This window comes from Vicia villosa, unplaced genomic scaffold, assembly GCF_029867415.1.
Source record: "Vicia villosa cultivar HV-30 ecotype Madison, WI unplaced genomic scaffold, Vvil1.0 ctg.001202F_1_1_3, whole genome shotgun sequence".
Classification (NCBI taxonomy): Eukaryota; Viridiplantae; Streptophyta; class Magnoliopsida; order Fabales; family Fabaceae; genus Vicia; species Vicia villosa.
In genome coordinates, this window is record NW_026705534.1 from 218,796 (window position 1) to 246,407 (window position 27,612).

A 27,612-nucleotide genomic window follows, 5' to 3' on the forward strand; every position below is an offset into this window, starting at 1 on the left:
TCAACAGTGTATGAGAATTTTGTTTGTTTTGATTTGAGCAAGCAAACTAGGAGGTCTACCCTGAGTTATAAGGTCTTTATCCTATTTCCTTTAAAAATCTATCCTTTCACCGGATATAAACGCAAGGTTCGATTTTGTACTCAAAACAGTAGAATTTGACTTTGATTTTGAAAAGAATGAGAAGGGTATTACCTGAAGAGGTGCAAGTGTGATTGTGATTGTATTCAGATATTTATCTTTTGAAGTTAGTGATCTAACGGTTCAATTTTATCTTTGACATACACGCAGTTTATATATATGCGGGAAATTAAAATGCGGAAATGTAAAGTGCGGAAAGTAAATCTACGCTATTACATCGATTGTGCAGGAAATGTAAACTAGCCTATTTACATCAATTTGACATCCTATACATTTATCTAGGAATTTAAATTGCAAGAAAAATAAAAGGCATGTTTTTGGATTTTTTATGATTGATTTTAATTATAATTAATGCATAATTAATTAAATTAAAATGAAGAAAAAAGATGAAAATAGATTTAAACCTAGAAATTAAGTTTAAAATATGTACAAAATATTGGTCAATTAATTTTAAAACAAAACTAATTTTTTTTGGAATTTTTGGAATTGATTTGAAATTGATTTAAGTTAATTAAAACATAATTATGCAAATAATTATACAAATAATTAAAACTTAAAAAGAAAATTATTCAAAATATGTACAAAATTAGTTTATAATATATAAACAATATTTAATATAAAGAACAAATTTTTTATGATTTTTTGATTGGTTAGAATAATTAAAAAGCAAATATATAAATATATACTAATTAATTATGCAAAATATTGAAAATTTGAAAAAAAAATAAAATATTTTTATTTCAGAAAATAATATATTATTTTAGAAGTTTAAAAATATTTTTTGTGTATTTTTTGGATTTTTAAAACTATTTTTAATTAATTTATCAAAGAAATTAAAATAAAATAGAAAATAAAAGGATACTGATCCTGTGTGGTTTGATTGAGGGAGTATGATGTGCACACGTGATCTAGAGCGTTGGATGACTCATTAAATGAAATCAAGTGGTCCAGATGATGAGGGAACATCACTTATGACGCGCCTGCAAAGCACTGAAACCAAGGGTTATATTCAAAAAAGCGCGCGCGTCAGAACCAATAGAGGGGTGACACGTCTTCGTCTTCAACCTTCAGACAAGACTTTTAATAGCGCTTTCTTACCAAAAGCGCTGTAATTGGTTATTTACTAAACCTGCAAAATAGCGAATAGGGTCAAACGTACAAATAAATTTGGCGCGACCTAACAGTTCAATTCGTTTGGTCTATGCGAATTCAATGGTGCTAATTAGAACCTCTAATTTTGCCTAATTTGGAAAGCCCTAATTTTGAAGCTATGAACCCTAAAATGGTGATTTCGTTTGTACATGTCCAAACTTCAATTAAGTTTCCAAAAACGATCTACACCTCAAACCAAACTCAATAGTATGTCTACATCTTGTTAAACCTGTGTGGATAACCAGATACGAATTGATTTTAGTTTGAACAAATTTTGACCTGTGTAGCTCGATTCAGTGAGCTTCAAGGCTTGTAATTGATTGAGATAGTTTCAGTGATGTTCAAGGAAGGTGTATGAATGCTTAGTTTGTATTGAAATGGACTGAAATTACAAATTCGAATTTGAGCTTTCTTTGAATTTTTTTCAAGTGATTACAAGTGTTATGAGCTTATGAATGCTTCTGAACTCGCCTCCCTTTGTTACTGAACTATGATAGCTTATTTATAAGCATTGAGTGCTTACAATTGAAGCTAAGAAGTGTCTTTAGTTGCCTTTGTTGAAACTTTGGTTTTTTAATATTAAAAAAGCTTGAATTCTTGACCAAGTCATCTTGCCTTCAATGCACCTGCCTTGCCCTTCAATTCTCTGCAGAAAGATGAAGATTCTTTGAGGTGAGTCAAGCTTGATTTGTAAGCTAACCTTTATCCATGCATTTTCCTTTTAATTTTAATCTTAAAGTAAGATAAAATCATGCAAAAATGGATAAAAAAGGTATGGGCTTAGTCTTGGTCGTGGGAGGCCCATAGTAACATGGCAAAGATGTTTGAACCATAAAAACTTGGCCCCTTTTGGAAAAAATGCAATTTTGAACAATGTTGGTTTCATGCATTTTCCAAAATTTAGCCAACTTTAACAAGGTGTAAATCCCTCAATTTTTGTCATATGAAGGAGATCTTGCACTTTTTGGAAACCTCAAAGAGTCCTCTAACCAATGCCTTTGGTCTCATATCAAAATGATTTTTGAAGCTCCTTGTGTGTCCTTTTGAAAAAGTGTCTTTTTGTTGACTTTGAAAATGACCTGTAATGTCTTTGATCATATTTTTCAAATGGTGAATCCAATGACCATGGGATCAATGGAATTTGAAAGATAATTGAATTTCCTTCAAAACAAGCTTTGGTTTGAATTTTTTGGATGAAGGATGAGAGAGTTATGATCAGTCAAAGTTGAGTTGACTTTTCAGGCAAAAACCCTAATTTTGAATCTTAGGGTTTTGTTGATTTTTGATCTTTCCTTGATGAATTATGATCATCCAATGATCAAATGATGAATCCTTTGACAAAAGATGGACTTTGACAAAAAATTTCATTTTTGACTGTCTGTTGACTTTTTTGGTCAAACGGGTCGTCTGTTGACTGTTTGAGCTGCTGACGGTGCGTCTGAATGAATTGAAGTTTGAAAATTTGTATGATGGTACTTTGAGATATATGGATGTGTATGAAATCCATTTGAGCTCTCAAAAACTTGTTGCTCCTGTAAAAACAAGAAAAACCCTGATTAGGGACTGTTTGTGTAGGAGACAGTTAAGCGTACCTGATTTTTGTGCAGTGTTGAGTCTCTGCTAATCGCGTGATATTCAGAAGACTTCTAGAACAAAAATCTTGGAATTTTGAATTGTGAAAGATTGATTTGATTGATGGTACAAAACACTGAGAATTGTACTGCCAGCAGTTTGGCTGTCAACTGACTGTCCAGGTATTGAAGCAGCAGTTAGAGTGAAAAATCAACAGTCAAAGTTAATTTTCTTTTTTGTTGTTTTTGTTTTATGTTTTATGTGAAAAATGAAAGTTTATTTACATGACTTGTTAAAAAAAACATAGACATAATAAATAATTAATATTTACGGTATGCGGGCAAAATTACCGATAATAACCCTGAAAATCATTTAATGCACAGAAATAGGAATATTTGACTGGCAGAAAACACACAAAATATTATCTTAGTAATTAAGCAATATTATGACAAATAGTACAACATTTAATACTGACAGTACAAATATCACATACTATATTGAACAGTACGACGAATAAACGGTACATTTAAGAAATAAGAAATACGGCAAATTTTAAGAATGACGATTAATGACCCATGCTATGAACAATAACATGTAGATGATTGGGAGCATAACCATTGCAGGTCCACACTCCTCAGGACTATGCAGGCAGAAGAAAGTCATGATCACCGTAGCAATGGTGATGACTGTAAGAAACAGTGTCTCTATCCACTTTGCCATTCTTGTTAGGGAAGAAGAGAAAATAGATATGAGGTAGGAATTTGAAAGATGAGTTAGAATTTGATGTGAGATTTTATGGAAGAAAATGAGAGGTATTTATAGAATGGAAAGAAGGAAAGAGACGTTGGGGAATGATGTGATTCCGTACAAAAGGAAAATTTGAGTGGAAGTAAGATTTGAAAGAAAGTGGAGATAGTGTTGGGAAAAAGAGAGATTTGATTTTTGAAAAAGAGATTTGAAAAGATTTTTGAAAATAATGGAATATAGTACAAAAATTAGTGGGAAACAAAAGATAATAATAATCTACTTGTTACCAGTACAGTCTGAGTTTCCTGATTCTGCGCCTGCAAAAAGATTTAACTCTGTACCTATTGTGTCAGTACTATTTATCTGTAAATAAATAAATAGCATGTGTGAAGTAATAAACAGTATTTGGCGTTTGCGTAAGAATAAATTCAACTGCAAGCCAAATTACTGTATAAGAAAAATTCTAAAAACTAAGTATTTCATATGTCAGGATATTTGTTGAAATAAAAATCCATGATTATACGAGACTCTTAATTTTCAGATTGGAGTTTTCTTGAAAAATATGTGGGCAAATTTTGGGGTATAACAGCGTGTTTCTTAACGCACTTGATCCACAAGCCTGGCCCATATCTGCGCGCCCTTTCTCTTTTGAACGGACCATTGACGTGATGACACGTCATCATCTTCTACCTTGGTCCGTCGGCTTAGACCTCCCTTGTTCCTACGGCCATGGCTTCCGTCGCTACTGCTCCTACAAACAATAAACAAAGCAACACGCACGAAAAATAGATCCCAGAGGCATGGTTCGATTGGGTTTAAGCCCCTGAACCTATCAGTACCAATGGTTTGCACTGATTTTCCCTTAAACAATAAACCCCAATTAAGAGCCTCAAAACCCTACAATGGTAATTCGCTCATACCGGCCCAGAAACTCAATTAAACATACAGAATTGCTCATAACATTACACAGAACACAAATATGCAAATAAAATACGTTTATGATGCATGAATTGATACAATCGAATCAAAAAAAAGTGAGGCAAACCGTGAGTTGTTGATGATGAATCTAGATGTTTCAAGCCTTGTCTGCGATTGAGGAACAGTCAGTGATGTTCCAGGAATGTGTTGGTACCTCTAAAACTCTTTGAATTTGCCTCAATTGCCAAGAACGAATTTGATTTTTTCTTCAATTTTGGCACTCGGGTTTGAGACTCTTTGACTGCAGAAATAGTCCCCTAATACCCTGCTATTCTTCTGTTTATATAGAGGAACATATTAGGGTAACAGAACTAGCTTGAATCTTTTTGAATCAATCTTTGGAGATTTGATTTGAAGCTTGAATGGAATATTTCTAAATATGGCCAATTTCACTTATTTTCCAATCAATTAGCTCATGCACGAATTTGGAATGGATATTGAGGTATTTTAGTGATTAATGATGATTGAATTTGGAGAGAAAACAAATCTTTCATTATTTTCATATTTTATATAATTAAAATCATGATTTAAATGAATTAAAATCATAAATAATTAATGAAAATTATGAAAAAATAAAAGGTCTTTGTTTTTATCACGTGGATGGGCTTATGATAAGGGTCGAACAAAAAGAATGCAAGCCCATTTAGAAATATTTTGAGTTTTAGGCTTTTTCCTTTTGGTTTACTCTTTGAAAAATAGGTGAACTTGTACACCATGCCATTTCTTCATGTCTCAATATTTTTTCAAGCTTGTAGACTTTTTAGAAACCTTAAAGAGTCCTCTAACTTGTGTATTTGGTCTCATATCAAAATCATTTTCCATGCTCCTTGTGTGTCCTTTTCAAAAAAGTGACTTTTTGGTTGACCTGTAAAAATGACCTATAATGTTTTAGTCCATATCTCTCAAATAAAGCATTTTTAGACTTGGTATGTGAGAGACAAAGTTGTAGAGAATCAAATTTCCTTAAAAATAAGCTTTAGATGGAAAATTTCTGATGTTCCATGTGAGAGTTATGGCTGGTCAAAGTTCAGTTGACTTTTCCTATACAAAACCCTAATTTAGAAACTTTTTGATTTGTTGATTTTTGATCTTTCCTTGGTGAACCATGATCAATTCTTGATCAAATGGTGAATGATACTTCAATATGAGGATTTTGACAAAAATCAGGAGTTTTGACTTTGCTTTGACCACAGTTGACTTTTTAGGTCAACTAGTCGACTGTTGACTTTCTGAACCTTTGAGTGACCAGAGATTTGAGATAGGCCTTGATACCTGTCATGGAGGTAGTGTGAGATATTTTGGGCCATATGAGATGCCTTGGAGCCATTGATTCACTGATTTTCCTTTGAATGAGCCAAACCCTGGTTTTAGAGCCTTGTATAGGAGAGTGTGTCTTGGAGCTTTGTGTATTGATTTGTATTTGTTTAAGAGAAATTGTATGGGCAAATTTTGGGGTATGAAAATAACCATCAATTCTGCTATACCATGATCTTGGTGCTTGTTTTAAGCCATAGAGGGCTTTGTGAAGCTTGTAAACTTTATTTTCACTTCCTGCAACCATAAAACCTTCAGGCTGGTCGACATAAATGTCTTCATCAAGCAATCCATTTAAAAAAGCTGATTTAACATCAAAATGATAAATTCTCCGTCCTAATTTTGTTGCTAAGGCAACCAACAACCTAATTGTATCATGTCTTGCAACAGGTGCAAAAGTGTCTGAAAAATCAACACTGTGTTGTTGAAAATAACCTTTTACCACCAATCTAGCCTTAAGTTTATTTATAGAACCATTAGGATTGAGTTTGGTTATATGAACCCAATTAACACCAATAATCTTTTGATTTTTTGGTTTGTCTACAAGCTTCCATGTTTGATTTTTCTCTATCATCTTCATCTCCTCCTGCATGGCAGCCATCCATCCCTCAATATTAGCAGCTTCAGCATATCTAGTAGGCTCTAATGTAGCTATATTGCACCAGGCATAAATATCATCCAAGGTTCTAGTACCTCGGGTTGGAAAATCTGCATCAATATTGTAACGCCCAGAAATTCGGTTATTCGTTTAATCTAGACGTCCGGAGTGTTTAGTGAAGTTTTCGTATTTTGAGACGATTTAGTCGGTATTAGTTCGGGATAGCGGATTGATATTTAATCAAGATTTTTGATATTTTCAGTATTAGAAATATTATTGGAATAATATTTGAAATTTTGGAAATTTTCTGAGTAATTAAGATTAGACTGGAAATATGATATATTGGTCGAATTTGGATTATCGGTGTTATTTAAGGGCATATTTGGAATTATTAAATTGAAGTCGGATAGTCGGAAAATAATATTAAGGATAATATTATTTATAAGTCGGAATTATTATATTGATGGATTATTACTATAAGTGATATTTTGGTTATTGAGTTATATCTCTTATTGGGCCTAAATTGATTTTGGAGGATATTAAATAAAGAGTTGTTAACCACTAAGCCCAAATTGGATTTTATATTAGGGTTTTAGAGAATTGGAAAGAGGAGAGTGGTCATAATGAAGAGAACAAGAATAGAGGATAAAGAGACAAGACTATGGAGAATAAGAAGGAGCTTGAAGATTTTTCATCCATGGTGTCAATTGAAGATGCAATTAGAGACCCATTGAGTTGCTTCCATTGATAAGGTAAGGGTGGGGTTCTCTTTCTATAATGGAGCTTATGAAACCTTGTATGTTTGAGAATTGAGTGTGTAAATTATTATTTTGGCTTGTGTTAATTGTTGCTGGGAATTGTTATCGTTATTGTTGTTTGATTGAAACAACTTGAATTAAGGAAACCGTATTATCCTGGAACCTCTAATAATGTGTTATGAGTGTTATTAAAACACGAATCTGGAACTTGAAATTATGCATCAAAGACTGGGGAATGAAATAAAGACGAAAGGGTTTAGAGACGGAAGTCTCACTATGTGAGACGGTGGCCTCACAAGGGTGTTGGGACTGTGAGACGGGGGGCCTCCTTGTGTGAGGTGAGCGCCCCATGCTAATGAGTGGTTGTTCCATGTAATTGGTCTTTGTATGTAATATACATTGTTTCTTTTGTTAAGTAATTGTGATAATTAGAATTAATGATTAGGAAACTAGTATAACAATTAAAATAGTTGTAACTAGTGCATTTATAGTAACCGAGATGCCCGCCTCAAGTTAAAGCAATGGAAGACTTTGAATTATGAAGTTAGAGAGTGGTTTGTAAAACAAATAATTTCCTTCTAGTCTTTTAATTTACTATTCAATTGAATTTATTTCTTTCTGCATGTTTAATTTATTATATATGAGTTTACCATTCAATTAGACGGATCTGATATGCCTAATGATTCTAATCTTTCATTTTATTTAAAGTCATTAATTTTCTTGACATTTGTGGCATTTGTAGTGTAATAATTTTATTTTTTAGTATCAAAGAGCCAACTAAGGATAGTATAAAAATAAAACATAAACAGACAAATTTGACTACCTCACATGGAAAAAGTAGATAATATATTTTTGAAATAATAGGAATTATAAAATCAATGTATTCCGAACTGTCTAGTTTGATCAAAATAGTCGGATTAAACGGTATAACTAGTGGTCCAAAATTTGATGAAAATTTACGTGGTAGCTAAGTTTAATTAGTACATTAACGTGGTGGTGTTCTTTTATCGAAATTGTGATATTAATAGGTCGATTAATTAATAAATGGATTAATGTCCTATAAGCATATTTAATTGGAATAAACTTGAACTTAGATTAACTATTCAGTTTATCGATAAATTACGATATCTTGAGTATTTAATCGAACAAATCGAATAACCGGTGAAGAATAGAATTGTATCTGAATTAACCGATTGAGCCGTGATTTTAGTGACTTGGAAGTATAACCCGAAAACTCATAAAGTCGTGAATATTAAGAATTTAACCGGAAATTAGATAACCGGTAGTGACGCGGGATATATCTGATTAATTAGAGATTATTAGGTGAACAATTTTGGTCAGTTGATAGTAGATTGGTGAGTTAATAAATTGACTAATTTATAGAGAATTATAAGATTAATGTGACTTAGCTTAATGTGTCGATTTGTTGTGATGATTTTGTCGGTATATGAAGTTATATGTTTGTGGTGTTACGCCGAAACATGATGATGTTGTGATGATTTTGTTAATATTTGAAGTTATATGATTTGCGATGATGTGTCGAAACATGACGATGTTTGTGATGATTGGTAATACGTGATGTTGTATATATTTGTGATGATAATTTTGTGACTAAGTGAAGATGAAATATTATTGTGACGTGAATTACCTAGTATAACGGTAATTGATTGTGATATAGGCTTATGTCTCGTGACGATATGTGATTGTGATGAGTATGTTGTGTTGTCTTGTTTGTCGAGTCACATTGCATATGCATACTCTGTGACGGCCTGGATTGGCAAATTAGTGACGAAGGCTTATGCCTTATGCCTCAGATTCAGGCAATTGGTGACGGGGGCTGAAGCTCCGATTGGTACCTCATGCATATACATGAGTCGTGTCCCATGTGTCTTATGTGATTCCTAGTTCTGACGTTTTGTGACTATATCGTGATCTTATTTCATGAATTGTTAAATGATTGAAGAATGTGAAGATGTAACTTGATGATTTTATGATTAGTATGATGATATGAATATTTGTGAATGCGATTAACTGAATATATCTGGTGTGACTTATATGTGATGTTTTGTGTTTAGATGTATATGTGATGTTTTGAGTTTAGATGTTTATGTGATGTTTTATGACTAGATGTATGACTTATATGCTATGACATTTTGGGATTGGAATTGTGATTTATACTTGTGATGTATCATGACTTGGCTTACAATGTAAATGAATGAGATATATACTTGATGTGAATATGAAGTGTCGTAACTTGTGGTGTGATGAAAAGTACATGAGATTTGTGATTTGGTGAAAGTATGAAGTGTATGGCGATATTAATACTTGTCATGTGATAACTATATATGCCTGGATCCTAATATACAATTTATCATGCGCTCACTTATATGATTTGATATCTCACCCTTTTCTCTTGTTCGCCGCTGCCTTTATATTAGTAACGTGCAGGTGTTCGAGAATGAAGATTTAGTTGTTGTTAATCGAGTCGGTTGTCGCTCTGATACGTAGCACTTGGGGGGATGATTTATGATGTTTATGATTGTTGTTGTTTATTGTTTTATCATAGCTGAATAAGATGTTATTGATTCAAAGATTGAGAACTATGATTCCGCCATGTTTTAATAAATGAAGTTATTCCGTTTTGAGAAGTATTATATGCTAAGTATTTGTTTAGTTGGTTAAATAAAGTGCTATGTATCCGCTAAATGCAATGAAGTGATTTATTTTAAGTGAATATGTGACGCCTCATTTCTTCGTTGAGAAATTTTGAAACTCTGATTCTTGAATAATTGTCAGGTAGAAATGGGGTGTTACATTAGTGGTATCAGAGCAGGTCGGTCTGTCCGGCTAATGTTGTCTAATTTTTGTCTATCCCTTGGTACGCGATGAGTGTGTGAACACTATCGATACTTGTTTGTTTTGATTTCAGGAATTGGTTTGATGTTAAGTGGAGGAGAAGCCTTGCTTCTCGAAGCGGTTTCTGTTATGAGTGATAGTCTGGTATATTGTCGATAAGCGACGATGCAGGTGTTGTTGGGAGTTTTGGATTTTACCCAAATTCGAAGACGACGTGAAGTTAAGAATGATTTTGGAAAGTAGAAGTTAGAGAGTTACGATGTTCAGCACGGTTGAGGATTGCGAAGTTGTCAGTGCGAGTAACCTTTGCGTGAGATGCTGAGGTTTGAGAAGTGATAGAGTGACGAGGTTGCAGTGGGCTTTATGTGTACTCGCATAAGTGATTGTCGGATGTAGTCGATGCATGAAATGTTGTGAATTGCGAGTCCGAGTTGGAAACTCGAAGATGCGCGTAACCTGTGAAAAGAATGGTTGCCTCGGTAATATCAAGACTGGAAATTCGATGATAGAATGCACCTCTCGAGTTATGAGGAGTTATGCTAGATACTGTTTGAAACATGCTTAAGCCGAAGAAAAGTGAGTTTCAGAGTGGGATCTCCGTAAACGAGTCGCAGGAAATTCAGAATCATTGTGGAACTTTAAGAATTCATAACTTGAGTTCCGAATAATCGATTTGAGCTCCATTTGAAGCGTCGGAAAGATAACGAGATGAATTGTATTATAAGAAGGATTGTAGAATATTTTTATCACCAATTTGACATGAGGAGGGCTTTGGTTGAGACGATATGAATTGTGTGGTACGAGTATAGAGGTAATTTGGGAGATGGAAAGACGTTTGATGCTAAGTGACTATGAAGAGAATTTTGTAACATGATTAGATGTCGGTGCCTCATCGACATGAAATAATGAGTAAGGAGTTGTGGGAGGTGCAAAACCCAAAGTGAATTATTGGATTATGACGTGTTAATGGATTTGAGTGAAAATTCGGAGATGACGCTATTATGAAGTAACGACGGTGTATACTCCACTATGGTTGTCAAATACTAATTGACAAATTGGGGAACTGATCACCCTCAATCCATTATTAATGATAGATGGCAATCGTACTGAATGTTATAGATCTGTCTTACTATCTTAATAATAGAGAAAGAGTATTGATGTTACGTCGCGAAGGTAGTCGCTCACCAATTTGTGTAACTTGATAAGAGGAGTGGTTGAGTAAGAGTTTGACAAAATGAACAATTCGGAGTAGTGAGTATTGTACAAGCGAATGTCGCAAGGGAAAGATTTGGAAGTAATAGTGAAACAACGATGTGAAAATGAGTATTAAGGAAAGTCTGCGTTGGATTGAGAATTTGTGAACCATACAGTTGACGGAGTTTTAACAAGGCAGTGACTTAAAGAAGAATTATCAGAGTTGCGCAGCGGAAGCATTGTGTTGTACTATTGTTATACGACTTGTAAGAAGTGAAGGACGATGTGTTAGAAGACTGTGAAGTGGAGTTATCTTGATGTTTGGATTGATAGATTGTTGGAATAAGTGCGATGAGCCAGGATACTGCATTGGGTTGTATATTATTGTGAATCTGGTAAGAATAGTAATGCGTTTATGTTCTTGTGGAATCGTTGTTGTGCCGAAGAAGTAGTGATTGAAGTGTTACCAAACGCGATTTGGATATTTGAGAGTTGGATACGAGATTTGGTTGCGATGGTGTTGTCAAGTAGATTTTCGAGAAGGAAATATTCAAAGTGGGGGAGAGTTGTAACACCCGGAAATTCGGTTATTCGCTTAATCTAGACGTTCAGAGTGTTTAGTGAAGTTTTTCGTATTTTGAGACGATGTAGTCAGTATTATTTCGGGATAGCAGATTGATATTTAATCAAGAGTTTTGATATTTTCAGTATTAGAAATATTATTGGAATAATATTTGAAGTTTTGAGAATTTTGTGAGTAATTAATATTAGACTGGGAATATGATATATTGGTCGAATTTGGATTGTCGGTGTTATTTAAGGGCATATTTGGAATTATTAAATTGAAGTCGGATAGTCGGAAAATAATATTAAGGATAATATTATTTATAAGTCGGAATTATTATATTGATGGATAATTATTATAAGTGATATTTTGGTTATTGAGTTATATCTCTTATTGGGCCTAAATTGATTTTGGAGGATATTAAATAAAGAAGAGTTGTTAACCACTAAGCCCAAATTGGATTTTATATTAGGGTTTTAGAGAATTGGAAAGAGGAGAGTGGTCATAATGAAGAGAACAAGAATGGAGGAGAAAGAGACAAGACTATGGAGAAGAAGAAGGAGCTTGAAGATTTTTCATCCATGGTGTCAATTGAAGATACAATTAGAGACCCATTGAGTTGCTTCCATTGATAAGGTAAGCGTGGGGTTCTCTTCCTATAATGGGGCTTATGAAACCATGTATGTTTGGGAATTGGGTGTGTAAATTATTACTTTGGCTTGTGTTAATTGTTGCTGGGAATTGTTGTCGTTATTGTTGTTTGATTGAAACAACTTGAATTAAGGAAACCGTATTATCCTGGAACCTCTATTAATGTGTTATGAGTGTTATTAAAACACGAATCTGGAACTTGAAATTATGCATCAAAGACTGGGGAATGATATAAACACGGAAGGGTTTAGAGACGGAAGTCTCACTATGTGAGACGGTGGCCTCACAAGGGTGTTGGGACTGTGAGACGTGGGGGCTCCTTGTGTGAGGTGAGCGCCCCATGCTAATGAGTGGTTGTCCAATGTAATTGGTCTTTGTATGTAATATACATTGTTTCTTTTGTTAAGTAATTTTGATCATTAGAATTAATGATTAGGAAACTAGTATAACAATTAAAATAGTTGTAACTAGTGCATTTATAGTAACCGAGATGCCCGCCTCAAGTTAAAGCAATGGAAGACTTTGAATTATGAAGTTAGAGAGTGGTTTGTAAAACAAATAATTTCCTTCTAGTCTTTTAATTTACTATTCAATTGAATCTATTTCTTTCTGCATGTTTAATTTATTATATATGAGTTTACCATTCAATTAGACGGATCTGATATGCCTAATGATTCTAATCTTTCATTTTATTTAAAGCCATTAATTTTCTTGACATTTGTGGCATTTGTAGTGTAATAATTTTATTGTTTAGTATTAAAGAGCCAATTAAGGATAGTATAAAAATAAAATATAAACTGACAAATTTGACTACTTCACATGGAAACAGTAGATAATATATTTATGAAATAATAGGAATTATAGAATCAAAGTATTACAAACAATCTCGTTTGATCGAAATAGCCGGATTAAACGGTATAATTCGTGGTCCAAAATTTGATGAAAATTTACGTGGTAGCTAAGTTTAATTAGTACATTAACGTGGTGGTGTTCTTTTGTCGAAATTGTGATATTAATCAGTCGATTAATTAATGAATGGAGTAATGTCCTATAAGCCTATTTAATTGGAATAAACTTGAACTTAGATTAACTATTCAGTTTACCGATAAATTACGATATCTTGAATATTTAATCGAACAATTTGAATAGCCGGTGAAGAATAGAATTGTATCCGAATTAACAGATTGAGCCGTGATTTTAGTGACTTGGAAGTATAACCTGAAAACTCATAAAGTCGTGAATATTAAGAATTTAACCGGAAATTAGATAACCAGTAGTGACGCGGGATATATCTGATTAATTAGAGATTATTAGGTGAACAATTTTGGTCAGTTGATAGTGGATTAGTGAGTTAATAAATCGACTAATTTATAGAGAATTATAAGACTAATTTGACTTGGCTTAATGTGTCGATTTGTTGTGATGATTTTGTCGGTATATGAAGTTATATGTTTGTGGTGTTACGCCGAAACATGATGATGTTGTGATGATTTTGTTAATATGTGAAGTTATATGATTTGCGATGATGTGTCGAAACGTGACGATGTTTGTGATGATTGGTAATACGTGATGTTGTATATATTTGTGATGATAATTTTGTGACTAAGTGAAGATGAAATATTATTTGTGAATTACCTCGTATAACGGTAATTGATTGTGATATAGGCTTATACCTCGTGACGGTACGTGATTGTGATGAGTATGATGTGTTGTCTTGTTTGTCGAGTCACATTGCATATGCATACTTTGTGACGGCCTGGATTGACAAATTAGTGACGAAGGCTTATGCCTTATGCCTCAAATTCGGGCAATTGGTGACGGGGGCTGAAGCTCCGATTGGTACCACATGCATATACATGAGTCGTGTCCCATGTGTCTTATGTGATTCCTAGTTGTGACATTTTGTGACTATATCGTGATTGTATTTCGTGATTTGTTAAATGATGGAAGAATGTGAAGATGTAAATTGATGATTTTATGATTAGTATGATGATATGAATATTAGTGAATGCGATTAACTAAATATATCTGGTGTGACTTATATGTGATGTTTTGTGTTTAGATGTATATGTGATGTTTTGAGTTTAGATGTTTATGTGATGTTTTATGACTAGATGTATGACTTATATGCTATGACGTTTTGGGATTGGAACTGTGATTTATACTTGTGATGTATCATGACTTGGCTTACAAAGTAAATGAATGAGATATATACTTGATGTGAATATGAAGTGTCGTGACTTGTGGTGTGATGTAAAGTACGTGAGATTTGTGATTTGGTGAAAGTATGAAGTGTATGGCGATATTAATACTTGTCATGTGATAACTATATATGCCTGGATCCTAATATACAATTTATCATGCACTCACTTATATGATTTGATATCTCACCCTTTTCTCTTGTTCGCCGCTGCCTTTATATTGGTAACGTGCAGGTGTTCGAGTATGAAGATTTAGTTGCTGTTAATCAAGTCGGTTGTCGCTCTGATACGTAGCACTCGGGGGGATGATTTATGATGTTTATGATTGTTGTTGTTTATTGTTTTATCATAGCTGAATAAGATGTTATTGATTCAAAGATTGAGAACTATGATTCCGCCATGTTTTAATAAATGAAGTTATTCCGTTTTGAGAAGTATTATATGCTGAGTATTTGTTTAGTTGGTTAAATAAAGTGCTATGTATTCGCTAAATGCGATGAAGTGATTTATTTTAAGTGAATATGTGACGCCTCATTTGTTCGTTGAGAAATTTTGAAACTCTGATTCTTGAATAATTGTCGGGTAGAAATGGGGTGTTACAAATATCATTGTTTTCTTCTTCATCTTCTGAATTTTGATCCTCCAAACTATCTTCCATAGATAATATCTTACTTGAACCTTCAGCTTGAATTTTCTCCCAATTCCATTTAGAGAACTCGTCAAATTTTACATCTCTGCTAACCAGAATTTTGTTAGTCTCCAAATTATAAATTCGATACGCTTTGGAGCTACTACTGTACCCCAAAAATATACCGATCACAGACTTTGTTTCCAATTTATATCTTTTCACATTTGGAACATGGACGTAGCAGACACATCCAAATATCTATAAATGTTGAACAAACGGACTTCTTTTATACCATGCTTCAAAGGGTGTTTTTCCCTTTTAGGCTTTGGTAGGCAACAAATTCAGCAAGTACACTGAGGTGTTGACAGCGTCAGCCCAAAAGGTTTTAGGAATATCTTTCTCAAAAAGCAAACATCGAGCCATCTCCATGACTTTCTTGTTCTTCCTTTCACTCACTCCATTTTGTTGAGGAGTGTAAGGAACAGTAAATTGATGTTGGATTCCAGCTTGCTCACAAAAAATTTTAAATTCTCCTGCTGTATACTCAGTACCATTATCAGATCTGAGCTTTTTAATTTGGCAATCAACCTCTTTTTCAACCATAAGTTTGAAACTCTGAAATGCAGCAAACACATCTGACTTCTGCCTTAGAAAAAATACCCAACTCATCCTTGTAAAATCATCTATAAATAGAAGAAAATACGTGTTGCCATTTAGAGATGTCGTTGGCATCGGACCACACACATTAGTGTGTATGACATGTAACTTTTCAGAAGCCCTCTAGGTTGACGCAGCAGGGAATGATAATCTACTTTGTTTTCCAAATTGACATACATCACAAATGTCAACAACATCATCAATGACTGGTAAATTTTCAACCAAATCATGAGAACTCATTTGTTTTAAGGATAAGTAACTAAAGTGACCCAACCTTTTATGCCACTAGGAGGAATCACGAGCAGTACTTGGAAATGCATGCATGGTTCTTTGCTTCCATTCTACTGGAAAACTTTTACCTCTCATTTCAACTGTCATTAACTTAGATCCAGAAGGATCTAGAATAGTGCATCTCATGTCTTTGAAATACAATGAATAGTTCTTTTCCATCATTTGTCCCACACTTAAAAGACTTTGATTTATTTCAGGTACAAATAAAACATCTTAAATGTATTTGATATCCGAGGGAGTTTCAACAGGTACAACACCTTTTCCTTTGACATTAACATTAACATGTTCTCCATTACCTATAGTAACTTTAGAGTAGAAAGACTTATCAAGTTCCTTAAAAATGCCAACATTATGAGTCATGTGATTGTTGAACCCACTATCTATTAGCCATGTTTCTTTGCTACTAATGACTAAATAGCAAGAAGCCATGAATGATTGATCCTCTTGTTGGTGGTGTTCAATAACTTGGGCTTGTTGTCCCTGTTGGGTTGCTTTGTTTTTGCAAACCTTCTCCATATGACCAAGTTGATTGTAAGCTTTATACCAACAATACTTCTCTAAATGAGTATCTTTTTTTCAATATTGACAAAGTGGAAACTTCTTTTTCCAACTCTCTCCTATGTTGTTGATTTCCTCCCTTTTTCCTTTTCCTTTTTTCTCACTAAAAGGCTTTTTCCCAAAACTATTATAGCTTTGATTTTTGCCTTTGGAGTTGGCCACAAAAGCACCTTCAACATTTTCTTCCATCCTTAAATATCTTCTCTGCTCGGTAGCATGCAAAGCATTAACAAGCTCTACGAGTGTGATTTGAGAAAAGTCCTTAGTTTCTTCTAGAGTGGATATTTTTGCTTCAAACCTCTCTGGAAGACACACCAAAATTTTTTCCACAACTCTTTGATCACTGAGTTTCTCTCCTAGCAATCTAATTTGAGAGATGAGAAAGGTCGTGAGAGCCGAGAGGTTTAAATAGAGAGTATGAACCGAGAGTTTAGAAGCAGAGAGAGTGTTGACAGCAGTGGAAATTTTTTGGGGAGTTTTCTTTGGGTTTTTTTTAATGGCTATTGTGTTGTTATTGCCTTTGAACCGTGAGAGATTTATGCGAGGGAGATGAAGCCGAGAGAAGGATGAAAAGTAGTGATTGTTGTGTGTTCGATTGAGAGGCTACGGGAGAGTTGAGAGGTTATCGTGAGAAGCAGAGTGAAGAGAGATTAAGGATGAAGCAGAGAGAAAAGTGCAGAGAGAGGGGACCAAGAACTTGAAGATGAAGGAGGGCGGTTCCCTCATTAGTCTTTTAGGTTTTGTTCTAAATTTGTGGGTCGGGTTGTAGTTTTGGTTTGGCCCAAATCAGCTTTACTATCCATCACCCTTCACTAGCGGTACACCCCCATGGCTGGCAGCTTATTTTTTTGGGCCAACTTCCTTAAGAATGATCCCGTCGAATTGATACTCACCGAGCCCACTCTGTTTTTCTCCGTACACCCCCAGCCAGATGGTCACTCTCCTTGCAGTTTGTTTAGTTTGGGTATTGGACCATCCAGTTCTTGGGCCCAGTGTCTCCTTTATTCTATGTACCCCCTTTTGCTTGTTTTAAAGCCCATTTTGTTTTTTTTTTACTAATTTCTCTTATTTGTTTTGTTTTCTTATTGATGTTTGTTTTTTTAATTTCTAGTTGATAATAAAAAATACAAAAACATGTTAGTTAAGACTTTTATCTTCATATTATTAAAAATTTAAAAATATTTTAATTAGTATTTTAATCCTTTTGTTTGATTTTATTTTACACATTTTAATCTTTTAAGTAATTAGTTAAATATTGATTTAATTAGTTGATCTTTATTAAGTAAAATCGATTAGTTTATTAATTGATTTTTCTTAATTTTGGTTAATTAATTTAATCAATTTTTAATTAATTGATTAAATGGTTAACTTGTTTATTTTTCTTTTTAGCTAATTATGTTTGTATATACTTATCTTTTATATTTTCTTTTCCTTTCAAATTGCGTTGTTCTATTTTCTTTTACGCACATGTTAACTCCGTTCCACGCCAATTGTGTAAGTCTCCAAAGGTCGAGCAGTAGTGGAATGCGACGTTTAACATCACACACACACAAAATCTTTTGAGTCGAACTACGGCTGATCTGATTCCTTAATCGGGAAACGTATGCATTAGGTCGCGGGGCCTGAACGAGCATAATCTTGTATATATTTTCTTTCTTTTCCCCGTGTTTATTTTCTCTTCCTTTTTCGTGCGTTCCCTTTTAGTTTTAGGCTTTAGACTTTTAGAACACCCATAGATTTAGACTAACAAGAGCGGATCTCGTTGAGTACGACAGACGTGAGGAGTGCTAACCCCTTCTCCTTGCGTAATTGAAACCCTTACCCTTTTCTCTGGGTCGTAAGACCTTTCATTTGTTTTCTCCAATAGGTTTTAGTCGATGTTTTCCTTTCCCATTTTTGGGATAAATAAACAATCGATGGCGGCTTCATTTATTTCATCTTGATGATTTCGATCCAGTTGTTTCAACTGGGTAGTGTTATATTTGTGGGAGTCTTAAATAGTTCCCCTCGCCACAGCGAAAAAGCCCTAACCACCATACATCGTAATATACCTACTATTACTAAGGCATATGTGGGTGAGGGGTGCGTGTGTGTGTGAGAAAATACAAGTCAAAATAAAAATTATGTAATATTTAAATAATTTATATTTCAAAAGATAATTTTCCCCTTAATTGTAACTCCCAACCTAATTAAATACCTACATTCCACGTCAAATACTAAAATCAATAGAGAGGAAAAGTGGCTCACACTTTCTAATTTTTAAAATACATTAATGTTGTTGCTAAGAATTGAATCACCTCGTGTGACATATCATCCAAGGAGAAAAATGGTGCACTTTCCATGACACCCTTTTTTTTATCTCACCTTGTCAATAAAGGTAAAATCTCTTTTTCTAAACCTAGATAAGATCACTTTTCACAATAGTAATAGCTCAAGCATCACTAAAAATATTAATATTAGAATTTTAAACATTGACTTGATTTCAAAAATAAATTTTCAAGTGCAAAAATATTATATACTACCCAAAACTTGGCACTCTATAAGCTAATATGTATCGTACTCTAAAAATATATCAAGAAAGAAAAAAAAAACAATCAATTTAGAGCTATATCAATTCCTAAGAGAAAATAAAAGAATCGGTAGCAATTACTTCATTAATTTTCTTCTTCTATAACATCAAATATATAAAGAAGAAAAAAAGGGTAAAGTAATATATATATATATATATATATATATATATATATATATATATATATATATATATATATATATATATATATATATATATATATATATATATATATATATATATATATATATATATATATATATATATATATATATATATATATATATATATATATATATATATATATATATATATATATATGAGGAGCGATATTCTTACTCTAAGAATAAGTTATCAAGATTTACTCCTCATCATGTTCATTGATTCTTCTCAATCTAATGGTTAAAGTTAATGAGTATTATTTTTCTCTCTCCACATTTAATTACTTATTAATTTTAACCATTAGATTGAAAAGAATCAATGATCATGATCACGAGTAAGTCTTGATAACTTACTCTTGAATTTAAAATATATATATATATATATATATATCTCTTGAATTTAAAATATATATATATATATATATATATATATATATATATATATATTTTAAATTCAAGAGATATATATATATATATATATATATATTTTAAATTCAAGAGTAAGTTATCAAGACTTATATATATATATATATATATATATATGAAGGTTATATTTACTCCAAGAGTAACTGTTGAACACTTACTCCAAATCTTAACCATTGATTTTCATTAATCTAACGATTTTAATTGATCATTTAATCTGATCATTTAATCGAAGATTGATTTGATCATTGCGGTATTTGTGCAATACGCGACCGGACTTGGCATTTAGTGTCGGTATTGCGAGTAGATTCATGGAGAGACCAAAGGTATCTCATATGGCAGCTGTCAAGAGGATCCTTAGATACATTAAAGGGACTCTTGGTTGTGGAATTCTCTTTTCGGCATCGGATACGAGCCGAAAGTGTGATTTACTTGGTTTCACCGATTCCAATTGGTGTGGTGATAAGGATGATAGAAAGTCAACGGCTGGATACATATTTATGCTAGGTAGAACTCCAATCTCTTGGTGTTCGAAAAAGGAACCGGTGGTAGTACTCTCATCTTGTGAGGCCGAGTATATTTGCTCGGAAAAATAGCAAGTGTACTACTTTATACCGATGTAGTTATTAAAGTGGAGATTATCCAAGTATCGATCTCGAGGACTGCTGTGGCAATATAAGTGAGAATTATAATTCAAGTGAACAAAAGATCATCAGGTGTGGGTTTTGTTGGTTTGATTTAGTTAAAAAGACTATCTTTAAAAGTAATAATAAATAAAAGTTGACTTGGTACAAATATGAGAAGATATGCTAAGGTAAATGTATGAACCGCCTTGTAATTCACGTAACCGCTATCTTACGAAAGAGTTGTCTATATGATTTAGTATCAATTCTCAATGTTAATTTTCCCTAATTCCTTAGCGGGAAATCTATTTGGCACTAAAATTCAGTTTCAATTCCTTAACAACTAAATTGTTGCACCAAGAACCTTGTAAAAAAAACCAAGAATAGATGATCAATACCGTCAAATCCTTATTCCTAAGCGGTTTACCTGTAGTGTTATTATTCAAAAAGCGTTAAGGTGGTTTTTCTGACCTAACCTTAACCGTAAATCAACATAATATTTTCCAATAGAATGAAGCATGAGATACTTTGAAAATAAACTAAATTCATAGAAACTTCAAATTCGTAAAACAACGGTACTCAATTCATTACATAAAAGCGATTCATGGACACCCCCTTAACATAAATATGTTTAGCTACTCATAGTAATTAAGAAATCAACAAAGGTAATTGTAAACATTATAAGAGATGAGGATTGCTTCAATCTTCAATTGCTTCCGCTCTTGAAGATCTCCCTTTTCCAAACCCTTGATTGCTCTTCTCTCCTTCGTAGAAATCTCCAATATGATCCAAGATAATCCTAATGCTTTCCAAAAACTAGGTCTAAATAATGTTAGGTTGTTCTTTTGTGATGCAGAATGTCAAAAACGCCCTTAATGAGTCGAAAATTGCAAAAACTGCAAAAGCTGAAAATCTGTCCGGAACTGCTGACACGGCCGTGTCAATTGACACGGGCGCCTGTGTCAGCTTCTGCCTCACACGCCCTTTCATCTCTTCTTGCCCAGCCAAATTGACACGGGCGTGTCAATTGACACGGGTGCCCGTGTCAGCTTCTGTCCACTCTTTTGTTTCCATTTTTCCATCAGCAACATTGACACGGCCGTGTCAATTGACACGGGCGCCCGTGTCATTTATTTTTTCTTCTTTTTCTTCATTTTTTCATCTCTTCTTGACACGGGATGACTTGGAAAACCACGACTTTATGGAATTTTTCCGTCTACTTCTTTTGGTGCGCCTCAATTGCATCTGAAATCACAAACAACTACCAAACCAAGGTATCAAAAGCATCTAATTATAAATAAACATCAAACAAGTACGAATTTGCAAAATACGAAATAACTAAGTTAAAACGATAAAAAGCTAAACTAAAGTGTTACCGAAATGAGAGATTTTTCATCAAATAGTTAACGGAAAGTATGTAGAATTGGTGACCGATCAATATTGTGGCATCGTTGTGTTCTTGCCAAGCCATGTGGCTTATGAATCTATTGAAGGAGCTTAATAGTAGTGAGGGTGAGGCTATTACTCTCCTTGTTGATAATGTTTTTGCGATTAACCTTGCGAAGAATCCGATTGCACACGGAAGGAGCAAGCATATAGAGATGCGGTTTCATTATTTGAGGGATTTAGTGAGCGATGGAAAGTTACGTTGGGATATTGTCGAAGCGAAGATCAAGTGGCTGACTTGTTGACCAAAGGGGTGACAAATGAAGTGTTCAAAAGGCTGAGAATAAAGGTGAGCATGCTTGATTTGGACCAACTAAAGTGAGGTGGTGTGTTGAAACTGCTGTTTTTACCACTTCAGTTGGCGTAACCGGTTACAGTGGTTGTCGTAACCGGTTACGAACCCGTGAAACAGAGTTACTGGAGATGTTGAAGTTGCGTAACCGGTTACGCTGTTTGCCGTAACCAGTTACACTGAAGCTTAACTGTTTTTCTGTTTATGTTTTGGGTGTTTTAATTCATTCCAATCATTTTGTAATGTGTACTATATAAGGAGCTCACTACTCTTATTTGTTGTTAATGCCAATTTATCATCTCACCCTCAATTACTCTCTCTCTATTCTCTAATCTTCATCTTCTTCAATTCATCATTTTCTCCATTAAAGATACCTTAATTTGATTTGTATGTTCCAACATAATATATATACATCAACTATCAGTAGGTTAGATTGTTTCTTTTTAAAATTATATCGGTAAAAATGTACACTTGTAGTAATATTACATCATCATCGTCTTCATCATTGACTTTAGACCTTGAAATTTTGTTTGGTAAAGTTCTAAGTCCTTCAACTTTAGAAGCCCGTGTTTAAGCTCCAAAGCAAGAGTTCTTTGCTCCTGTTGTGATTGAGAGTGCAACTTCTGTAGAGTCTGCAGGGGTGGTTCAATTTGAATAAAGTGAGAATGCTCTCCATGCATCGAGTCTTCAATCTCTCTATCTCAACATGCTTTTCTAAAACCTCTTGATCTTTCAATTCTATTTTCTGCACTAAATTTTCAGCCTCGAATTAGACATACCGACGAAGCATCATACCTACCGTGACGCCAACATCAAAATATGAGAAGAAAAGGCAACATATGGTCAATAATAATCAACTCATGGAACTCCATTTTATATATGAGTGTATAGAAAAAGAAAGGGAAAAGTACAACTCTAATGATATATGATACATCAAAATAACTTGTTACAAATATAAGTAAACATCAATTTTTGTTAGAATACTACTTGGAGCCACCAGCTAGAGTTAAAACTAATTAGCCATCATATACTTATATTGAGTCAGGTTTCAATAGTTTAACATAAAAAATGTTAGAAAAGACTTGATTCTTACAGTTTAGTAGCCATTCTCGAACATATACCTGGAACACGAAATAGATTAGGTTACTTAATGGATGATAAAATTCAGCCTCGAATCCGTAACAACATGATCAAACAGAGATAATTTTGATATAAATATTAAGATATATAACTGGTCAAACAATGACACATATACATTACCTTAACACCGGCTTCAGTACAAACTCTCATAGTATCTTTGACATAAGGTCGACAAGAATCCTAAAGACACATATTAGTTTTAATTCAAATGAAGGAATTTAGGTTTAGCCTGAAAGCATAAGGGCCAAACATTGATAATGTTGTGCAAGGTGTGTTAAGAAAAAGGGAGCCGTTTGTTCATAATATACCTACGAAGTTAGAAGATCTTTCACTATTATTCTTAGCTTAGAAATCAAAAGATCATACTCGATTGAGCTTTTCAGAACAACCTAAGGAATTCTTTCATAAAGAACTAAATCACAATATTTCACATTCTGGTTCCCTTCCAGATGAACTTAGCTGTAATGATTCTCAAGATAAAGGTTCTGCTTGCATTTCCACAGATATGGAAAGTTTCAAACTTTCTGCTTCTACTTTTTCATCGGCGACATCTAGACCCTCATCACCTTTATCAGTATTGATAGAGCAAAATTACACATACAATTTGACTTGTTTTTAGTTGGATTTCTTCCTCTAAATCCATAAAGATATCAAAAATTAAACTCAAAAACAAAAGTTTATACACAAGAAAAACACATAACCTAAAACCAGCATAATCATAAACGAAAGTTTATTGACAACAAAAACACAAAACCTAAAACCATTAAATCATAAACGTATATTCTTTTCAAAATATGAACAAAAAACAGATGAAGAAAAGTTTCTTACTTTTTTATCACACAATAACATCTCAAAATGCTCCTTATTCTTGGACACAACAGTCCATTTGTGATGGACTCTCACAGCTACTTTCCATAGCTCCTTTGTGTCATTGATGTCTTTCACTAGCTCAAGCGGTCTTGCCATATTCGCAGTTGAAAGTTGCAGAAGGAAGAAAGTTGTAGAGGTGAAGAAGAGATGAAGCCTTAAGGAGAGGTTGTGGTGTTTGAAGAGAGAATGTGCTTATTGAAGGAGAAAGTTGAAATGCTGCAGAAAGAGAAATTAAAGAGAAGACAAAGAGCAAGTGATAGAATAGATGTAAGGGAAGTGGCACGATGGACAAAAGGGTTCCATTTTAGAAATGCCCGGTGGACAAAAGGAAGTGAGGGTGGACAAAGCAGTTTAGCACTGTTTTCAAAATTTTGCTTTTTGAAATTGGCAACACCAGGAAGGACAAATATTTGAATTTGGCAGCAGAAAAATAGCCCTTGTGTAGCACCTTTTTCAAATGCTTGCAAAAATAATCCGTGAAATGCTTTTTGGTTCACTTTTTTGTACTTTCATATCAAATATTTTGTCTCACTTGAACTATTGAAATCAAATTTTGTACTTTGAGAACAAATATTTTGTCTTAATTGAACTGTTTAAATCAAATATGTTAGATGTGTAACTAATAGTACAATTTGGTTAGAAAAAGTAAATTTTGAACACATTTTACTCTCAAATCAATGAGGTGGAGGATAAAGAAAAAAAGTTAAATTTGGGTTTTCCAGAGCCATTAATTTTTTTATATTATAGATATATAAAGAAGAAAAAAGGGTAAAGTAATATATATATATGACATTTAATAAATCTAAACCAACGAGGAAGCAACCAATTTTAAATTCATTGAATAACATTTATTTAAATTAGAGGACATGTTCCACTACAAGAAATTATTTATTTTGCGACACATAAATTACGACAATTTCATAAAAACTGTCCTCTTTCACACATTCTCGCAGTAGAATACATAAATTAATGAAAGGAAGCTTAATTTATTTGGTCTTTGAAGAGGCAAAATATGAAAAACAAGAGGAATTTAAACAAGAGCTAGCCAGACATTTTTTTAATAGCTAGTCCAAAATCTTGAAGTGATGAATTTCTTTAGCCGCAACCTCTTTTTTGTTGAAATCATGGTGGGTTCTATTAGCATAATATTTGCCAAAATTGTATGGTTTGTATTTTGCAGGATTTTGCTCACTCACTAGCTCTTCTGCAGGTTGCACCGTAATATGGTGACCTGGAAAAAAGAAGAATGGATAAGAGAATCTTTCTTTCTGTGAGTTTAATACAACTCTGTGTATTGCACTGTCATACTTGTCATTACTCCAAACCTGAAAAACATCACCCAGATTGACAACCAATGCACCAGGAATAGGTTTAATAGGAACCCAACCAACTGAATTTTTCTTAACTTGTAAACCTCCAATATCATCTTGTGCAATAATAGTCATGACACAAGGATCCTTGTGAGGACCAATTCCAAGTGTCAATTCAGGGAAATGGCATGTAGGATAGTAATTGAGCCTCACATGGCTTAGTTGATTCTTGAAGCAATCAAGGAACTTGTCACCAGCTAAGCCTAAGCTCAATGAAATTAACTCCAACAACTTGAAACATAGCTTTTCTAATTTCCCACCATATTCCTCCATTGTTTTTCTAAGAAAAAAACATAATGATGGTTTTATGTTGTATTAATTTAGAAACTATGTGAAGTTTGATATTATGCGAGTACTTTTTTACAATTTAGTATCATTATTAATAGAAAAATGTTATTCATACACCAAATCTTTACACTAGGTATTCACAAATACGTGAACAGTGATTTCATATATATATATATATATATATATATATATATATATATATATATATATATATATATATATATATATATATATATATATATATATATATATATATATCTTAAATCATTTGACAAAAGTAACCGTACCTAAAATGTGGAAGGGATTGAGGCCATTGATTTTTTAGAGTCCATAGGTCCAAGTCATTTGGATCATCAGTACAAGGGACTTGTATTCCATCTTTAATAAAACAATCATAAACCTCTTTCCAATCCCTTGTAAGATTAGTATGCTCAGCATCATGATACCCTGTTGCATTGATTGCATCTCTTTTTAGTTTCTTTTTTTCCTCCATACTTAGCTGAAAAAAAATTTTGGTCTCATTCGCAACCTTACTAATAAGTTCAGAGGAAACTCCATGATTAATTAAATGAAAAAATCCCCACTCTTCACATGCCTTGCAAATCTCTAACATGAGATTTTCTTGGCTAGTTTGTGAGAAGTCGATGATGGGAATTTCATCGACTTCCACAAATGTAGAGAAGTTGGGACGGTGTTTTGTAGATAGTATGTAAGCTGAATGCATGTCTCCCATATTTTGAGTGTTTTGCATTGTAATTTTCTCACAAAACACTTCCAATATATTAGAATTTTATAGATATGTGAAGAACATGTTTCTTTCTCGTGTTTATATAGAAGTATAAGCATATTAAATATAGTGAACGTGGACAAAACACGGTTAATTATTACTTATTAAATATTGAATAAAAAATAGGACTAAAGATAGTAACAATGATATGACTTTTTAAATACAGACAGGACAAATATAGTACGTTGACCTTCTATGGAGATTAGATTACTATTTTGCAATTTGATTTGCATACTATAATTTATTTCTTTTGTCGGGTAATATTTGTAAATTTGTGGCAAAATAATGTCGTTTGAAAATTTATAATTTATCAGTAATTTATCATGATAACAACATAATTTAAATATTTATTATACAAACTTCAAATATTTTGAAATAATTAAAACATCTAAACTAGAAACTACTTATATATCATCAAGATACTTAGCCATCTTCAACAACTCCATGACTAACGATAAGGACAATGAATCATCCTCTTAATAAATAGTGGTAGTTAAAGAAATGGAACTATAACAACTAATAATAACTTAAAAATTGGAAAGAAATGTTGTTGCTAATTAATTTGAAATGACATTCGAAGAAGAAGAAATTATTGAATATAAAATGGAAGAGATATTATTACCTATTAAATATTTTGAAAATTTTCTTTGATTACAAACATTTGCTGTTGTTTCCAAACATAGTTTTTTATTGTCTAGAATTAATATTTTCAACCTTTCTTTGGTCTTAACTCTAAAAAATGCAACATTGAGATGATCATGACTAAAAACTTCCTTTGACAAGTA

At 33.1% G+C, this 27,612-nt stretch overlaps 1 protein-coding gene and 1 pseudogene across 1 annotated transcript; both read right to left on the reverse strand.

The window, feature by feature from the left end:
• Positions 1–24,478, reverse strand: part of LOC131634004 (uncharacterized) — a 37,183-nt pseudogene extending 12,705 nt beyond the window's left edge.
• An 810-nt stretch (positions 24,479–25,288) lies between these two features.
• LOC131634005 (jasmonate-induced oxygenase 2-like) lies at positions 25,289–26,818 on the reverse strand. The gene is made up of 2 exons (XM_058904671.1): positions 26,328–26,818; positions 25,289–26,032 (listed from the first exon to the last, which is right to left on the reverse strand). The coding sequence occupies exons 1-2, from the start codon at positions 26,789–26,791 to the stop codon at positions 25,447–25,449; spliced, it is 1,050 nt and encodes a 349-aa protein (XP_058760654.1). The 5' UTR covers positions 26,792–26,818; the 3' UTR covers positions 25,289–25,446.
• Positions 26,819–27,612: the final 794 nt, after the last annotated feature.

What these genes read in the sequence shown, in the direction of transcription:
- LOC131634005 (XM_058904671.1), bottom strand. Translation starts at nt 26,791, where the DNA reads ATGCAAAACACTCAAAATATGGGAGACATGCATTCAGCTTACATACTA. An exon ending in CAATCCCTTCCACATTTTAG is followed by an intron (nt 26,033 to 26,327) that starts GTACGGTTACTT and finishes TTTTTTTCTTAG; the next exon opens with AAAAACAATGGAGGAATATG.